General features: G+C 43.1%; 1 protein-coding gene across 3 annotated transcripts in view; it reads left to right on the top strand.

The window, feature by feature from the left end:
- The window catches only part of LOC309557876 (uncharacterized protein), a 129,155-nt gene that overhangs the window by 72,928 nt on the left and 36,185 nt on the right, over nucleotides 1-20,042 (top strand). For 2 of the 3 annotated variants that reach the window (XM_082260682.1, XM_082260683.1), the window contains exon 4: nucleotides 2,920-3,523. The exons of the other annotated variant lie outside the window; for it this stretch is intronic. In XM_082260682.1, the coding sequence (XP_082116808.1) occupies nucleotides 2,920-3,263 (344 nt within the window). In that variant the 3' untranslated portion in view covers nucleotides 3,264-3,523. Of the gene's footprint in view, nucleotides 1-2,919; nucleotides 3,524-20,042 lie in introns of those variants that run through there. 3 annotated transcript variants of the gene reach the window in all.

Raw genomic sequence — 20,042 nt, 5'->3', positions numbered from 1 at the left:
GGTGAACACTACAGTCACTTTTTTTTTTTAACCCAGGCCAGCACAGAGTTACTTTAACAGCTACCTTCCTCACCACCAGTGACCAGTCCTGGAGAGTCACTCAGACAGAGGCAGACGGTACAGTCACTCAGACAGAGGCAGACAGTGCAGCCACTCAGACAGAGTCAAACAGTGCAGTCACTCAGACAGAGGCAGACGGTGCAGTCACTCAGACAGAGGCAGACGGTGCAGTCACTCAGACAGAGGCAGACGGTGCAGTCACTCTGACAGAGGCAGACGGTGCAGTCACTCTGACAGTGGCAGACGGTGCAGTCACTCTGATAGAGGCAGACGGTGCAGTCACTCAGACAGAGGCAGATGGTGCAGTCACTCAGACAGAGGCAGACGGTGCAGTCACTCTGACAGAGTCAGACAGTGCAGTCACTCAGACAGAGGCAGACAGTGCAGTCACTCAGACAGAGGCAGACAGTGCAGTCACTCAGACAGAGGCAGACGGTGCAGTCACTCAGACAGAGTCAGACAGTGCAGCCACTCAGACAGAGTCAAACAGTGCAGTAACTCAGACACAGGCAGACGGTGCAGTCACTCAGACAGAGGCAGACAGTGCAGCCACTCAGACAGAGGCAGACAGTGCAGTCACTCAGACAGAGGCAGACGGTGCAGTCACTCAGACAGAGGCAGACGGTGCAGTCACTCAGACAGAGTCAGACAGTGCAGTCACTCAGACAGAGGCAGACGGTGCAGTCACTCTGACAGAGTCAGACAGTGCAGTCACTCAGACAGAGGCAGACGGTGCAGTCACTCAGACAGAGTCAGACAGTGCAGCCACTCAGACAGAGTCAAACAGTGCAGTCACTCAGACACAGGCAGACGGTGCAGTCACTCAGACAGAGGCAGACAGTGCAGCCACTCAGACAGAGGCAGACAGTGCAGTCACTCAGACAGAGGCAGACGGTGCAGTCACTCAGACAGAGACAGACGATGCAGTCACTCAGACAGAGGCAGACGGTGCAGTCACTCAGACAGAGGCAGACAGTGTAGTCACTCAGACAGAGGCAGACGGTGCAGTCACTCAGACAGAGTCAGACAGTGCAGTCACTCAGACAGAGGCAGACAGTGCAGTCACTCAGACAGAGACAGACAGTGCAGTCACTCAGACAGAGGTAGACAGTGCAGTCACTCAGACAGAAGCAGACGGTGCAGTCACTCAGACAGAGACAGACAGTGCAGTCACTCAGACAGAGGTAGACAGTGCAGTCACTCAGACAGAGGTAGACAGTGCAGTCACTCAGACAGAAGCAGACGGTGCAGTCACTCAGACAGAGGCAGACAGTGCAGTCACTCAGACAGAGGCAGACGGTGCAGTCACTCAGACAGAAGCAGACAGTGCAGTCACTCAGACAGAGGTAGACAGTGCAGTCACTCAGACAGAAGCAGACGGTGCAGCCATTCAGACAGAGGCAGACCGTGCAGTCACTCAGACAGAGGCAGACAGTGCAGTCACTCAGACAGAGACAGACAGTGCAGTCACTCAGACAGAGGCAGACAGTGCAGTCACTCAGACAGAGGCAGACAGTGCAGTCACTCAGACAGAGGCAGACGGGGCAGTCACTCAGACAGAGGCAGACGGTGCAGTCACTCAGACAGAGGCAGATGGTGCAGTCACTCAGACAGAGGCAGACAGTGCAGTCACTCAGACAGAGGCAGACAGTGCAGTCACTCAGACAGAGGCAGACCGTGCAGTCACTCAGACAGAGGCAGACAGTGCAGTCACTCAGACAGAGGCAGATGGTGCAGTCACTCAGACAGAGGCAGACAGTGCAGTCACTCAGACAGAGGCAGACGGTGCAGTGCTTTTGTTGGTCCTAAAAATCTAATTGTTGTCTTGGTTTAATCAACAATTATTAGAAGAGATAGAGCTACTAGTAGTATTACCTACATTTAAATAATACTTCCTTTAGGATCGCAGTTTTGCCGGTTATATAGACCGAATCGCTCACTTTGCATTTGTGCACCGTGAAAAAAGCTTGTATGTGCTTTTTAGGTCCTAAAAATCTAATTGTCATGGTTTAGTCAGCAATAGAAGAGATTTTAGATTGCAGGGTTACACAATGTAGCATAAAAATCAATTTAGTTCTGCCTCTCCCAAAAGTACCTCTGGCCAATGTGGGCTGTTGGGGGGTGAGCAGAGCCTAGGTAAAACTTGAGGACTTTACCTTCAACTCCCTGCAATTGGTGGTCTTTCAATAGCACAGAAGGAAGATTTGAAGCTTTTTAAAAAGGCAATTGCAAGTTGTGAACAACAAAATATACAGTGATGATTTCCCAGAAAAAGCCGTTAAAGTGATTGCAAAGTCTCATTAATTTTTTTTTCCTATAAAAATAAAAAACACGTTATACTTCCCTCCTCTGTGCAGTTGGTTTTGCACAGAGCAGCCCGGATCCTCCTCTTCTCAGGTCCCTATTCTGCTCTCCTGCCCCCTCCTTCCTGTTCAGCACCCCTACAGCAAGCAGCTTGCTGTGGGGGCACCCGAGCCGAGTCACAGCTCCTTGTATCTATTCTGACACGGAGCCCTGACCTGGCCCCACCCCCCCTCTCTCCTGATTGGCTAGCTGACTTTGATTGACAGCAGCGGTAGCCTTTGGTGCTGCTGCTGTGTCTCAGCCAATCAGGAGGGAGAATCTCGGATGGCTGAGACACTCATAGACATCCCTGGACAGAGAGGGACATCAGGTAAGTGTTAGGGGGGCCGAGGGGGGGGGTCTACTGCACACAGAAGGTTTTTTATCTTAATGCATAGAATGTCCCTTCTGCCTTTACAACTCCTTTAAATGGGTTGGCTGCCCCACATTTGGTGGGATGTAAAGTGTCCTGGTTTGTAGTGTATAACTAGATCGTAATTTCATATTCCTTTCCAGGAGTTGTACCCATCATTGTTCTCACCAAGAAAACTGGTGGCAATTTTTCTGAGATAGTGAAGAAATTCAGACTTATGGGAATGAAGACTGTGATCGCCATTGAGAATTACACTAAGGACGACGATGTAAAAAGTCTGGAAAGAACCACCGACATCCTGAGGATCATAGCAAAGGCTCTGGAAAACGTCACATTCCGCCTAAGTCTACCAAGGAACCCGAAGAAAGACCGGATAGAGAGGAAGAAATTCCTGCTCAACTACATTTATGAGGCGGAGGTTGAATATGAAAAAGAAAAAACAAGGAAGATTGAAACACACCAGGAAAAGAAATGTGTGTTACTGTAACATTGTGATGAGTAGAGATCAGTGGATTGGTTACCCCAGTCTAGGATTCCCATTGGGTAGGGCCAATACGCAACAAGTCAGCGTTTGCTATGAATCACCAGTTTAGAAAAACTCTCTTGTAATCTGGTGAAAGGAACTTTCAGATCCTTTACTGGCTCACCTTTAACCCTCTATTGATAGGAATCCCAGGCTCCATTTCAGAGTTTGGGCTCCCTGCTGCCAAACATTGCATCCATATTATGGCAAATTCTGCCACCCACCCATCCAGAAACTGAAGTTTCCACACCTTCTCTGTCAGCGGGGGGAGGTCACTGATGTCAGACGGCCATCGGAGCCGCCTGACACTCGCGCCAGCTTCCCTGTTGACGAGCGAGGGCGGGAGCGCTCCGCCGGCGGTGCGCGATCGCCCCCTAGCTCCTCCCAGGCGAGCGCCATACATGTAAGGGGGTTTGCCTGGGAGATCCAGCCTGCTGCAGTACATCTGCGGTGGCTGGACATAAAGTGGTTATCTCCTGGAAAGGTATCAGCAAGTCCTTCATCATGTAATAAAACTGCCTGTTGAGATGAAGTTAGATTTGACTGTTTTTTATATATATAAAGTACAGTAAATCTGCAGGAAAGGGCACTGGGGGGCAAACTAATATCAATTTATTTTATTTTGTAATGAAATCAGTGTGTTTGGTGCTTTTTACTTTTCAAATTTGCCGCCGGTTCCCCCCCTTGCGAGCGTCACATTGCAGGAGACGGAAGCCGGGGCTCACAAGCATTAGGCGGAAGATCCGGCCGCCGTATATGCCAAAGGGACACATCGCTGGATCCCGGTGACAAGGTAAGTAACCTCTACAAGGATCCAGCGATGCTCCCTGGTGGTACCCCGAGTGTGGCTCGGGGTTACCGCTTATGGCAGTGAAATCCCACCCCGAGCCACACTCGGGAATACCACCAGGGAGGTTAAAGGGGATACTTCAACAGGAGAAATGAGAGATTACCATGGTGATCTTATACTGAGTTTAGGGCTAAGAAGCTGTAAAGCTGGCCATACACTAGCCGAAAAATCGTTCTGACTCACTTTTGAAAAACGATAAATCGGGCATGAGAGCAGATGATCGTGCCTTCATGTAATGACCGAATTTCGAACAATAAATTATTCAATGGACATAAATGAATCTGTTTTTCATTCATTTTGTCACATATACTGAGTGCAAACAGTTCGGGCGAAAAATACATTAACCTTTCAATTTATCGTTCGATCAGAAGAATTTTCCAAACTTTTCCTTCTATTTTTCGGCTCTGAAAAGTTAAAACCGATTTTCTATTTTTGCCCATTAACTGGACGAAAAATGAACAAACAGACAAAATGACAGATTTTCGAACGATTTTTCGGCTAGAGTATGGCCAGCATAAGTCTCCTCCTAATAATCTGAACCGATTAACTAGTCCAGTATGGTCCAGCAAAGTTCAAATCTCTGACTTAGTAATGTAGCCTTTTCTGTCTATTCTGCGGCTGGCCCTTGAATCAGATAAAATAGAACAAACTGCCTGTTTAAAAAAAAAAAATCTTATATAAGCTGCCTGCCAACAGGGGAGGGCTGGCAGCCTTAGGACTGGGGGGCAAGTCCAGTCAAGTACAGTCAAGTGGCCCATTCAACCACCGAATCAGCTCATCATCCATGCCCACCTGGTTTCATAACGGATATTGATGTTATATAGCAAGACAAAGATGATACAATGTGGTAACATAATTTAATTTTAATAGCAGCAAAGGAGGTTTAAAGGAAAAAACATTTAATCTACAGTTTTAACAACTAGAGGAGGGGATATCTAGTACAATCTCAGTATTTGCAGATGATACTAAATTAAGCATGCCAATATCTTCTATGCAGGATGTGGAAACCTTACAAGCGGACCTGAACAAAATAAAGGGGTGGGCAACTACATGGCAGATGAGGTTTAATGTTGAAAAATGTAAAGTAATGCACCTGGGGGCCAGAAACCAGAAAGCAAGCTACTCACTGGGGGGGGGGGGGGGAACCTCTGGGTGAGTCTAGGATGGAAAAGGACCTGGGGGTACTGGTTGACAACAGACTTGGCAGTGGCATGCAATGCCAAGCCGCTGCCTGCAAGCAAAGCCAACAGAATACTGGGATGTATAAAAAAGGGGATTCACTCCAGAAATAAAGAGATTATTCTCCCTCTCTACAAGACTCTGGTCCGGCCACATCTGGAGTATGCTGTCCAGTTCTGGGCACCGGTCCTCAGGAAGGATGTGCTGGAACTGGAGAGAGTCCAGAGAAGGGTAACAAAAATAATTAGGGGAATGGAGGACATCAGCTATGAGGAAAGACTACAAGCACTGAACTTATTCTCTCTGGAGAAGAGACGATTGAGGGGGGATATGATATCAATGTACAAATACTGTACTGGCGACCCTAGCATAAGGAACAAACTATTCAGAGAAAGGGAAAACAATAAGACATGTGGCCACTCACTAAAACTAGAGGAAATGCGGTTTAACCTTAAAATATGTAGGGGGTTCTTTACTGTAAGAGCAGTAAGGATGTGGAATTCGCTTCCACAAGCAGTGGTATCAGCAGGGAGCATCAATAGTTTCAAAAAACTATTAGATGGGCACCTTAAAGACCACAACATACAGGGGTATACAATGTACAACATACAGGGGTATACAATGTACAACATACAGGGGTATACAATGTACAACATACAGGGGTATACAATGTATGGTTAACAGCAAACACACACACACATCATAGGTTGAACTGGATGGACTGGTGTCTTTTTTCAACCTCACTAACTATGTAACAAATGAAAACAATGTATGTACACAATACACTTAAAGAATATGCGATACATTTAGGAATATGGATACACCTTCTCACTTAACTTTTTCAAAAAATGCAGAAACAAAAACTTTTAAACAAGAACTTTCCAATACATCAGGAACCTGGACCAGTTCCAGAAGATCTCTCTCCACTGACATGAGCATTAGGGCATCAAGCTGTTCTTGTCCCATTGTGGCTCGCAGTTGGTTCTTGATAATTTTCAGCTTGCTGAATGCTCTCTCGCATGACACTTGTGTAAAAGAAAGGGTCAACAGGTACTCATAAGGTGAGTGAAAGATTTTCATAAACTGTAAAATATAGGCTGTATTTTAGCAACAACCTTTGACAGCAAAAAAAAGCACTGCCTGCAAGAATCCCACTTTGATTCCTTTTGTACCTCAACTAGTTTATCGGTAAGGGAAATCCTGCCATCACCATCCTCATCATCAAGAATTTCTTTTTTTTTTTAAAGATATGTATGTAGCAGGTTTTCCAGGCATTGGGTCTGATGTGGGTCTACCATTGTTACTGGTGACACCTTCAGCCCATTTAAGCTGAATACCCAAGTGTGAAATTGGAGACAATGACCATTCCGGGATCTTTGGTTTTTTGTTTATTTGATAATGGGGATGGGAGAAGGGAATAAGTGGGATACTCCTCTGGCTCAGCCAGGTATAACTGGGACACTCTGCAGAAAAATGCCTGTTGGCGCTGTCTTGACGCCAGCTGGATGCTGACCAGCGCTCACTGACGCTTGAAAAATACTGTTCCACTGAACTGTGCTAGAACTTGACTTTTCAATAGAAGGGGTGAGTTTTTGATACTCATAGAAGCCTGGTTAGTAAAATAAAGTATAGCGTGCTAACATCCCTGTTTATACAATTTCAAAGATTTTTGGTTCCTCAAACCAAGAACAAATGGGACTTTTTTGGCAATTTTGATTTACGTTTTACATATGCAATTTTGAAAAAAGAATGTGATTTTAATAAAAAAAAAATAATATTTATTTACACATTGTTTACTGGAACATACTGAAGTGCTCCATTTGGGCTAGGTGCCCAAAGTGAGTCATTGACCAGTTTTAACCACAGAGATCTTGTTAAAGATATCCATCCCTTTCATGATAATAGTAGGGACTTCCTTGCATAAAAGTAAAGAATACAGAGCAGTCTCTTAGCACTGTTGAAAAATGTAAGGTAATGCACTTGGGCGTCAGAAACACGAAAGCAAGCTACTCACTAGGGGGGAAACTTCTGGGTGAATTTAAGATGGAAAAGGACCTGGGGGTACTGGTGGACAACAGGCTTGGCAATGGCATGCAATGCCAAGCCGCTGCAAGAAAAGCCAACAGAATACTGGGATGTATAAAAAAGGGGATTCACTCCAGAAATAAAGAGATTATTCTCCCTCTCTACAAGACTCTGGTCCGGCCACATCTGGAGTATGCTGTCCAGTTCTGGGCACCGGTCCTCAGGAAGGATGTGCTGGAACTGGAGAGAGTCCAGAGAAGTGCAACAAAAATAATTAGGGGAATGGAGGACATCAGCTATGAGGAAAGACTACAAGCACTGAACTTATTCTCTCTGGAGAAGAGATGATTGAGGGGGGATATGATATCAATATACAAATACTGTACTGGTGATGACCCTAGCATAAGGAACAAACTTTCCAGAGAAAGGGAATACAATAAGACATGTGGCCACTCACTAAAACTAGAGGAAAGACGGTTTAACCTTAAACTACCTAATGGGTTCTTCACTGTCAGAGCAGAAAGGATGGGGAATTCTCTTCCACAAGCAGTCGTATCAGCAGGGAGCATCGATAGTTTCAAAGAACTATTAGATGGGCACCTTAAAGACCACAACATACAGGGGTATACAATGTACAGTTAACAGCAAACACACAAACACATCATAGGTTGAACTGGATGGACTGATGTTTTTTTTCAACCTCATAAACTATGTAACTATGTAAGAAGCGATGGCTGGATCCCCAAATATACCCAGCAGACAGTTTTTAGGGTTCACAATGTTTAACAGGCACAGTGCAGATGAAATGACGAAGTTTATGTCTTTCCAGAACTCCTGGACTAAAGGACACGTCCAGAAGCAGTGGAGAAAGTCAGCATCCCGACCGCAACCCCTAAAACACTCGGCCGACTGAGATAATCTCATCTTAAAAAGTCTCGCAGGAGTGAGATGTAAATGGTGGAAAATTGTTGCATAATGCGATCTCTAGAGGATATCACTGAAGTACCATATGTATCACTGAATTCAGACCAGTCTGATTCTGTAAGGAGTATATCCATATCTACCCATTTAGCCTGCACAGTTTGGAATCTAGAGTTAGAATCAGCAATAAGTTACATAGTTACATAGTTACATATTCAATGCTTCTATTCTTTTGTCACGTTGAAATAAGCCTAGCAGGGTCAGGGTGTCTCAGCATTTTCTCCATGGGAGGAATCTGAATAGGGTTACCCAATGAACCAAACTGCGCACGCACTGCATGTCTAAGTTGATAATAATAGAAGAAATATGTGCGGGGTAAATCAAAGTCCGCATGCATCTGGTGAAAGGATTTGACCCCTTTCATCAAGAATTATTTCCACTTTCTGTGTCTCATCTTTGGAAATACATCCTGTAAGACTGGGAAATAAGTTGGCAAAACGTATTCGTTCAGTTTTGAGAGAACATTTATTTACTAACTTGGAAATTCTCTCTAGTGCCCCTCCATCTAGCACTTTGGGATCTGTCCTAATTTTCAGAAAAGTGTGAGGATTCAAGCAGTGGGAATCCATGACCAATTACTTATTTTTTGAAAATGTCTCTGTTAACCTCCCTGGTGGTATGATTCTTTCCGATCTTAGGTGCTGAAAGCGGTACAATTATTTTGCATGTAATTCTTAAGAATGAGCAGCCCAAACAAACTATTTACATATGATATTTTTTTTACTGTGTGTTCTTCTTTATAACATCTCGGGTATGATAAAGTTTGAAACACAAAATCATAAATTATAATATAACAAATAACTATAAATAAGTATATATATACATACACACATATATATATATTATATTCTGTATCTATCTATATATATATATATATATATATATATATATATATATATATATTATGTAACAGGAAGTCAGCTAAATCTGGGAATGTAGTCACAGGAAGGAGATACATTTCCACCTGATTTAAAAAGTCCATTAATTAATTTAGGGTGTTGGCTACAGAGCTAGCCAGCAGGAAGTTGAAAGGCCTTCACCTGTTCAGAATGAGGGAGTTAAGGCTCTATAATTTGTTCAGAGAAATTCCTATTGTTTGCTGCCTCCAGAAGCTGTGTCCTGAAGCCATGTGGGCTGGGAGCAGGAGGACAGTCAGCGTGTGCCTCCCGACAGGATGTGTGGGCCTGGGAGAAGACCCCCCGGAGTGATGTGTGCCCGGGACGGTAACCAAGGGTGAATACGTCTCAAAGGTGAGAAGACGAACTGTTGATGTGAAAGAAACAAAAGGACTGTGTTGCCCTGTGAAGCTATTATAAAAGGACTATTGAGTGTCCGCTGTAGGACAAGGAAGTCTGCCCGACGATAGGTTGGAGACAGACACTTAGGCAGGTTCCAGTTGTGAGAAGGTAGCCGCCCACAGAGGCAAGGATTTATTTTCTGTTTTATTTTATTTTGGATGTTTTGCTGCATACAGCCTGGTGAAGAAAACACCATTTAATAAACCACACTGTTTGTTTGCAAGCACTTGTCGGCTACCTCTCTGGGAAAACGCACCCCCCAAGGGGTCATCCACACCCGCCACCGAGCTAATCCCTCACATATGGTGGAGGTATGCAGTGGGCATAAGCAGAGATCCCTGCAAGGAAGTGCAAATGTTTGATGAACTTTATCTGGTGCATGAGATTGCACAATCTATGTGTGCAGGAGAGAAGATCCTGACAGAAAAAAAAAAAAAAAAAAAAAAAAAAGTGTTTTAAAGAGACAGCGGTCTCAAAATTATTTGATGAACTTTGTTGTGTCTGGTGCAAGTGACTGCACAAACTGTGTGTGCAGGAAAAGAGATCTTGCAAGAGAGAGAGAAAAACTACATGTGTTAAAGAGACAGTGGTCTGAAAAATTTTTGCTGGACTGTGAAAAATTTGTTTGTGGAGTTATTGAAGATGGGGCGTTCAAAACGCCTGAAGAATGCAAAGATAGATGAAATGAGAGACCGGATTCTATGGATGGAGGGGATGTTGCCGTCTGAACCAGCCCCATCCATGCCTAAAGAGAGTCTACTAAAGAGGAAGGTTGTTGTCCCTAGCAACACTGATGAAACCGCTATGGAGACGCAGTGTGCTCAGATGAAAAGTAAACTCAAAATGGAGGAGATGTTGAAACATCTGATTATATCAAATGCAGCTCAACAGCAAGCAAATGCAGCTCAACAGCAGGCAAATGCGGATTTTCAGCAGAGCTTTGCAGCTCAACAAAAGGCTCATCAAGAGAGCATGGCAGGCTGGAAACAGAGACGCCAGCAGCCAATGGAGGCCATCGGTTTGGAGGAAACCGAGTATGTGTGCAGGGCTGAGTTGGATGCCTTGCAACGGAAAATGGAAGAAAAGGAACAAGCCTTGGAATTGCTTAAAATGGAGCATAGAAACTTGCAGGAAATGAATGAACTACTCAAGTCTCATGTGTCACAGTGGGAAGAATCCACTGCTCTTCTTTTGGTCGAGTTGCAAAAACGCAGAGAGACTATAATGGAGAAAGATACCATCCTCAAGGAAAAGGAGGTTGAAATTCAGACTTTGCAGGAGCAAAGTATGCATGATATGTTGGAGTTACGAAATCAGCTGGAAAAAAGTCTTCAGTCTTTGGAAGCTACAAAAATAGACCTGCAGGGGGCGCAGGAACAGAATGTCGCTCTGAAAACGACATTGTCTCTCAGCGACAACGAGAAAAGTGAAAGAGAGGCTAAATTACTGAGTACTGTGTATGAGCTCACCACTTTGAGCAATGTGGTAGATGAATTACGTGCAGACTGTGAAAGTTGGAAAGGTGAAGCCCAACGTTTCCAGCAGCAGTTAAAGGAGAAAGAAGCCTGTGTGGCAGAATTACGGTCTCATTCCCAGAAGCTAGCCAATGAGGTGAAAGCTCTTATGCAGGGAAAAGAAGATTGTGAACATAAGAGGGAAAAAGTAGAGGCACAGCTTCTGGAATCGCAAGTCAAGGTGTCAGAAGGTGACCGATTGTGTGCTAAGCTGTCAGAGAAGGCAAACCGACTGCAGGTTGAGTTGGACAATGTTACAAATCAGCTTTCTCAAGCAGACAGCAAATCTAGAGAAATTGCGGAAGATTTTTCTATCTTGGAATCGCAGCTGCAAGACACGCAGGAACTCTTACAGGAAGAGAGGTGTCAAAGGCTGAGTTTTAGCACAAAGCTCAAACAAATGGAAGATGAGAAAAATGGCTTCCTGGAACAATTAAAAGAGGAGGCGGAAGCAAAGAAAAACCTATCAGAGCAAGTCGCAACATTGCAAGCTCAGATAGCGGATATGAAAAAACGCATGGAAGAAAGCGTTGGTTCATTACAGTGTGTTGAAGATGTGAAAAAGAAGTTTGATCAGATGCTTGGTGAAGAGAAGACTGTGTCTGCAAAATATGCAGAAGAACGCGCCCGTGCAGAAACGGAGGTGCGTGATAACGAGAGCAAAGCCCTGTTCTTGGCTCGCTCTTTGGAGGAAGCTCTAGAGTGTAAGGCTGAACTAGAAAGTGTTGACAAACAGCTGCGTACAGAAATGGAAGAATTGGTCAGCTCCAAGGATGATGTTGTGAAAAGAGTTCAGGAGCTAGAAAAGTCTAAGCGAGCCTTAGAACAGCAAGTAGAAGAGATGAAGATTCCGTTGCAGGAACTGGAAGAGGAATTCCAGGCAACAGAGGATCTGTCCCAAAGAGGGGATAGTGTGCCTGATGCAGTTTTTAAAAGGATCAGTGTTTTGGGGTCTGTCCTGAGTGAGCCTCAGAAATGTGATGACATGTGGCTTGAATCACCCCTGTGGAATAAACCGTTCCTTCAAAAACTTCAGCAAACAAAGGAGCTGTGTAAGAAATGTGATGTTTTCTCAGTTCAGGCTGAAAACCTAGTGGAGAAAACTAAAGCGGAGAAAACTAAAGCAAGTGATATAAATCTGGGAGAAAAAAGCAAACGCCACCTAGTGGAGAAAACTAAGGCTGTTGATGAAAACGTGAAGCAAATTAAGTTCAAGTGCCTTTCAGGGAGTGTTTCCAAAATGGAACTGGTGAAAGACGGGTGGCAGAAGTTTGATCGTGATCTTGAGATGCATTCCATGTGGAATTCAGATAGAGAAAAAGAACTAGGTGACCTTGAGCGGTCAAATAGTTCAGCAGAAAGTGCATTGAAGAAACCTGTAAAAGAATGTGTTGCAGTTCCATGCTTCTTCACTGATGCAGAGAGGAGGTCTATAATGGATACCACCCAGATCGCTGGGTTCAACTGTGTTGTTGCCTTTGACCCCTATGTTGGTGGAAGGAAAGTTGATGATGATCTGGTTGGCTTCTTCTGTGAAGAGTTTGGCAAGAAATATAAACTCAATATCAAATCAAATAGTAGGCCTTTACTGCGACTCGCTCAGGAGGGCGAAAAGTTTAAGAAGTTGATGAGTGCAAATGCTTCAGATCTGCCTATGAATATGAAATGTTTGGTGAATGATATTGATGTCTCTGGGAAAAGGAACAGGGGTCACTTTGAAGAAATGTGTGACAGCCTGTTGTCTCAATTGGAAAATCCTCTGCACAGCATCTTAGAGCAAGCAAAGCTCAAGAAGGAAGATCATTCCCTTTTACAACAAAAAGTCAATGATTGTGTACAGCTGTATGGAGAGGCAACTCAAGTCACAGAGGGATGTCAAGAGTCCCTACTTGGAACAAAGCTTAGTGAAGCAAAGGTTCTCAAAGTTTTGTGGAAAACATTTATGGATTGCAGAGAGAGGCGTCTTAAGAATGTTGAAGACATTAAGACTAGCCCAATTGAGTTGCCTATGGATCACGGTCCTCCGTGGTGGATTGGACAGACGGTTATGAGGGACAAGCTGTCTGACATTTATGAGAAAGCTGTCAATGAAGATGACAGAAACGAGAAGGAGCGAAATGATGCCAAAAATGCAGTTGAAGAATGTGTATATGAGATGAGAGACAAACTGTGTGGCATTTATGAGAAATCCGTCAATGAAGATGACAAAACAGTTTCATCCGGAAGCTTGAGGATAATAGGAGGCTTATCAGTGAGTCAGCAGTGCTTGACACATGCGTGCCTGGAAATCTGTGTCCCAACCCTAGGGTTGAAACAAGAGGGGGGGGTATGTAACAGGAAGTCAGCTAAATCTGGGAATGTAGTCACAGGAAGGAGATACATTTCCACCTGATTTAAAAAGTCCATTAATTAATTTAGGGTGTTGGCTACAGAGCTAGCCAGCAGGAAGTTGAAAGGCCTTCACCTGTTCAGAATGAGGGAGTTAAGGCTCTATAATTTGTTCAGAGAAATTCCTATTGTTTGCTGCCTCCAGAAGCTGTGTCCTGAAGCCATGTGGGCTGGGAGCAGGAGGACAGTCAGCGTGTGCCTCCCGACAGGATGTGTGGGCCTGGGAGAAGACCCCCCGGAGTGATGTGTGCCCGGGACGGTAACCAAGGGTGAATACGTCTCAAAGGTGAGAAGACGAACTGTTGATGTGAAAGAAACAAAAGGACTGTGTTGCCCTGTGAAGCTATTATAAAAGGACTATTGAGTGTCCGCTGTAGGACAAGGAAGTCTGCCCGACGATAGGTTGGAGACAGACACTTAGGCAGGTTCCAGTTGTGAGAAGGTAGCCGCCCACAGAGGCAAGGATTTATTTTCTGTTTTATTTTATTTTGGATGTTTTGCTGCATACAGCCTGGTGAAGAAAACACCATTTAATAAACCACACTGTTTGTTTGCAAGCACTTGTCGGCTACCTCTCTGGGAAAACGCACCCCCCAAGGGGTCATCCACACCCGCCACCGAGCTAATCCCTCACAATATATATATATAAAGTACAGTAAAACTGCAGGAAAGGGCACTGGGGGGCAAACTAATATCAATTTATTTTATTTTGTAATGAAATCAGTGTGTTTGTGTTTTTTTTACTTTTCAAATTTGCCGCCGGTTTCACCACCCTGCGAGCATCACGTCGCAGGAGACGGAAGCCGGGGCTCACAAGCATCAGGCGGAAGATCCCGCCGCCGTATGCCGAAGGGACACATCGCGGGATCCCGGCGACAAGGTAAGTAACCTCTACAAGGATCCAGCGATCTCCCTGGCGGTACCCCGAGTGTGGCTCGGGGGTTACCGCTTATGGTAGTAAAATCCCACCCCGAGCCACACTCGAGAATACCGCCAGGGAGGTTAAGCTTTGAATGATTTGGTCCAGAATTTGTCTGAACACGCTAGCTTGAAGGTATTGCATTTCATTTTCATGTCATTCATCATGTGAAGATTCTCCAGCCAAGCGTTTTTTTTTCGTTACACTCTTCTGGAAGCATAGTCTTAACTTCCAAGGAGCTTAGAACGTCACTTTTATCCATCAACTCATTTTTTTTTTTTTATTGCAAAGTGTTCAGCCTTTTGTTTTAGATAGTTGAAATAATTTTTTTTTCAGTTGCTTAACTGCACTTTCGATCATTTGCCATGCTACCATGAAGTCAAGGCCACTGGTTTGTAGATATTTTGACACTGGCCCTATGATATCAAATACCTGTAAAAATATGTTTGCTGTTAAGATAGCTGACAAAGCTCTGGGAAATTACATATGTAGCACCCTCCTAGGTAGGTGCTAGGAAAACCATAAGGGAAGCCCTGTCTGCTTACCAGGGGGGCCTGATTGCTCAGCTGGGCTGTCATGTGTTTCCAGGTGTGCCTGTTGAGTTTGGGGAGTCTCCCCACTATGTCCAATGAGGGCTCTTATTGGACAGTGGAGGGAACCTGACCAATAGCACACCAGGGCTTGTATCCATCCCAGAGGTCAGGATCTGCCGCAAAGCATCCTGGGAGGGGGTATAAGTCTGAGGGGAACACATGACCCAGCGTCTTTGGCGGGAATCAGAATCCCAGGAGGAGGGTGATGCCTGTCTCTCCTCCTGTCAGCGTGAGGAAAGTGTCCTTGGCAGTCGGCCTAGAGGACAGAAGGTTGAGCTGAGCTAAAGAGAGGGATCCAGTGTGCTGTGGACTGAGTGGAGCTGCTGGGCAGAAGTTTCCAAGAAAGCAGTGTCGTGAGTACTGTAAACTACCCAGGGGTCTGCCTAGGATAGGGGACCACTCCGGAAGGTCAGAGGGATCCAGGAGCCAGCTAACCAGTAGAGGAGGCATAGAAAGGGGGTGTCAGAGTCTAAGCCCTGAAGATAAGTGTGTGAAAGAGGGTGCCGGTGTGGGGCCTGAGGCGTACACGTGTTCAGCAGTGCAGCAGTGATAAAATAGCTTCCTCAGCAAGGAGTGCCAAAGGGAGCTTCAAAAGGACTTTGAGTCACAATGAGGTGATCAGAAGTCAGTTCAGTGTTAATAGGCAACAGGCCAGCGTTAACCAGCGTTGACCGGCATCAAGCCAGCTTTAAGTCCTCGCCAACAGGCATTTTTCAGTTGTCCCCTGTAAATTGTGCATAGTTGAGCCAAAGGAGTATCCCACTCATCCCTTCTCCCATCCAAGTTCTTGTCAGAATATTTATACTGCTCTGAATATAACAGTGTCTATTAATGTCAATAAGCAAATATCTGTGAGGTAGGAGAATCTCAACCTATTTCCACAAATCAATATGTAGCTAATTCTTTTTAATTGATTCATTTCTTTTTAAAAGCATATACCAATCTTAGTGAGTACAGTCTACAGTAAGGAATATATATAAGAATATTTATTCACAAGACATGTATTCACAATAAATGATCAACATGGAAATGACACAAAAAGATAACTCTACATAAAATACAAACTTAAAACAATCAATGCAATGTGATATGCAGCTTAATAATGAAAGTGAAAATGAAACAAGATTACCTTTTCTCCAGGTATAGCATAAACCATAGGTAAGTGTTCTATATAAACAGACCACAATTGTCTGCGAATCGCACTGCCGACAGTCACTCCACTGCAGATGGAGCGAAAATAAGCTATGCAAAACGAGAGACTAAAATCGCAATAATGCGCTAAATCTGATATTAATAAAAATGTATAAAAACAAAAATCTGCTTTTTAGAGAAAAATCTACTATGGTTTATACGGCTGAGATTGTAATCGTATTACCCTTAAATATGCAATATAAAACATAAGGAAGGAAATAAACAATATTGAATAAAATCAAATAAACGCAAGGTATATTTACCACACTTAAGATGGCTGCTAGCTTCAAATGGTCGTTACCAGAGTCCTAAGATGGATGCCTTCCCAAGATGGTGGCTTCCCACCAAGTTTCAGATAAATGATGGAGCAAGATGGAGTATGTCTAGATGAGTCTATAGATGGATGTAGTAGTGTGTGTGTTGCAAGTGTAAGGGGTGTTGTCAGTATGTAATGTGTCCTATTACATCTGGGTTCTCCTTTTTATATGGTATGAACAAAGGACTATTAAAATTACCATAAGTTAAACCCAGAGGGAGGAACATTATCCCCATTGGTTGGGATATTCTATCCATTAACTGGTGAGGTCATAGTCACACCTCTCCTAATAATTAACCCAATACTTTGGATAATAAAGTTAAATGATGATTTCTTTAAATTCAAGATTAACCATAAAAGCAACATAAAAACTTGTCCATACTCTCAGTACATACATAAATGTCAATCTATATCTCCATCATTCATCTTGGCAATTATTGGATCTGGTAAGCCATTTATAAAGATAATTATTAATACAATATAATATTTTTAGATTGGAAAATACTAAATTATCCCAAGACTGCATTTGGTAGCTTGTCCAAAGGAGGCAGTATTGTACCGTTCATTAGATTCAGTATTTAGACTAATTAGAACATATAATGAGACCACTATTTAAAGATAACCTTTGACCTAAGACTGGTTCAATTATTTAAATCACTTGTCTGTGTCTTATACTATCAAGAAAAGCGTCTGGCTTGTAGGATTTATATTACCTAGCCCAGTCCAAAGTAATTCTTATATAAACACTCCTACCACATGCCTTAAAATGCAGTAATTAGTTACAAGATACATATGTCCTTACATAGAAACATAGAAGCATAGAAACATAGAATGTGTCGGCAGATAAGAACCATTTGGCCCATCTAGTCTGCCCAATATATCTGAATCCTATGAATAGTCCCTGGCCCTATCTTATATGAAGGATAGCCTTGTGCCTATCCCATGCATGCTTAAACTCCTTCACTGTATTTGCAGCTACCACTTCTGCAGGAAGGTTATTCCATGCATCCACTACTCTCTCAGTAAAGTAATACTTCCTCATATTACTTTTAAACCTTTGCCCCTCTAATTTAAAACTGTGTCCTCTTGTGGTAGTTTTTCTTCTTTTAAATATGCTCTCCTCCTTTACCGAGTTGATTCCCTTTATGTATTTAAAAGTTTCTATCATATCCCCTCTGTCTCCTCTTTCTTCCAAGCTATACTTGTTAAGGTCCTTTAACCTTTCCTGGTAAGTTTTTTCCTGCAATCCATGTACTAGTTTAGTAGCTCTTCTCTGAACTCTCTCTAGAGTATCTATATCCTTCTGGAGATATGGCCTCCAGTACTGCGCACAATACTCCAAGTGAGGTCTCACCAGTGTTCTGTACAGCGGCATAAGCACTTCTCTCTTTCTACTGCTTATACCTCTCCCTATACATCCAAGCATTCTGCTGGCATTTCGTGCTGCTCTATTACATTGTCTTCCAACCTTTAAATCTTCTGAAATAATTACTCCTAAATCCCTTTCCTCAGATACTGAGGTCAGGACTGTGTCAAATATTCTATATTCTGCCCTTGGGTTTTTACGCCCCAGGTGCATTATCTTGCACTTATCCACATTAAATTTCAGTTTCCAGAGTTCTGACCATTCTTCTAGTTTTCCTAAATCCTTTTCCATTTGGCGTTTCCCTCCAGGAACATCAACCCTGCTACATATCTTTGTGTCATCAGCAAAAAGACAAACCTTACCATTGAGGCCTTTTGCAATATCACTTATGAAGATATTAAACAAAATTGGTCCCAGTACAGATCCCTGAGGTACCCCACTGGTAACATGACCTTGTTCTGAATGTTCTCCATTGACTACAACCCTCTGTTGTCTGTCACTCAGCCACTGCCTAATCCACTCAACAATATGGGAGTACATGCTCAATGACTGCAGTTTATTGATAAGTCTTCTATGTGGGACAGTGTCAAAAGCCTTACTAAAATCTAGATATGCAATGTCTACTGCACCTCCACCGTCTATTATTTTAGTCACCCAATTACACTTAATAGAAAAGCATTCTAAGTAAGATTTGTTATTTAGCAAGAATATAAACCCAACATATGGTAGACAGATCATTTCTATACATGTATATGCCTTACATAATATAATGACATACTTATTGCTAATATCTTCTCACACATAATGTATCATTAAAAATATATAGTTCAAATGAACCTAATGAATACACTATTGTCCACTGTTAAATACAGACAGACTAACATCTGGACATCAGTGACTAGTATGGTGTCTGGCTAAAATCACCCTTATCTGATGAGATGTCCCTGTATCACTTATTTATGAAAAGGTATACAAAGATCTCTGTTGAATTTCTTTTAAGAGACATTTTGTAAAAGAACATATATGAACTTTCATTCACCTTCAAACAAAATGGAAGCTGTGCTGTTCAAAATCTATATGAGACTGAATATACATGGCTTTCTAAATCCATTTTTTTTCTATTATTTAATCACCCAATAACCCTGACATTCTCAATAAATATAAAAACACAAAAGATACTGGACTGGTCATTGTTTCAGTGCTCACACTGGGAGAAAAATGCACAAAGGTACTTTTGTTGCACCCGGTGACCCAGGGGGACCCATATCCAGCAAAACGGCTGGGAATTCTGCTACACATATAAAACTTCAAGGGTGTCTAAATAAAGAGAATGTTTCTCACCAAAAATCCAGGGAATGGCCTTTTATTTTGCCCACCATCTTGCCTCTCCAAGTTTTTGTAATTTTAAAAGTTTTTCTTGTCCATATCTTTTATCCAGTTGATCTTTTCAGATATTCATTCTCTTGTGGGAGTCTCCAATAAAGGTTTCCAAATGATTTAGGAGACCAAGACATTTTTTTGCTTCCAATACTAGACAGCAATCTGAGACACACAGGTTAAGGATATGACTATAGCACAAAATATAGAGCACATCTGGCACTACCTTTGCGATCTGTACTTGTAGTCCTACATACTCACTCCTCATATTTGCTGAACCATCAAATCATCCACCGGCAGTTTTTTGGAAATCTAATCCAAGTTCATCAAAACAGGACATTAGAAGTTCATTAAATCCTTTTCCTGTAGCATCTTTAACAGTGAGAATCGCCACAAGCCGTTCTTTCATTTCTTCATCTTTTACATATCTCACAACCACTGTTGCTTGATCTACAATTCCAACATCCTGTGTGGAGTCAACCTGTATACTGAAACATTTTTCTCCAATTTCAGACACAATTAAGGTTTTCATGCATCGAACTATTGCTGCAAATACTTTCTTTACTCTATTACTGGACACCAATGTCAGAAGAGATTCACGTCCGGTTGCTTCCATTCTATGCTTCTATTCTTTTGTCATGTTGAAATAAGCGCTAACAGCCAGTGGTGTATGTTGATTTTGTGCTGCCCTAGGCAAAACTAAAATTGAGTGCCCCCCTCCCAGTCCTATGTAAATTTGCCCCACT

This window comes from Pelophylax lessonae, assembly GCF_965119305.1.
Source record: "Pelophylax lessonae genome assembly, chromosome: 6".
Taxonomy (NCBI): domain Eukaryota; kingdom Metazoa; phylum Chordata; class Amphibia; order Anura; family Ranidae; genus Pelophylax; species Pelophylax lessonae.
Note: the sequence above shows the minus strand (reverse complement) of the source record. Positions and strands in the feature narration are given on the sequence as shown.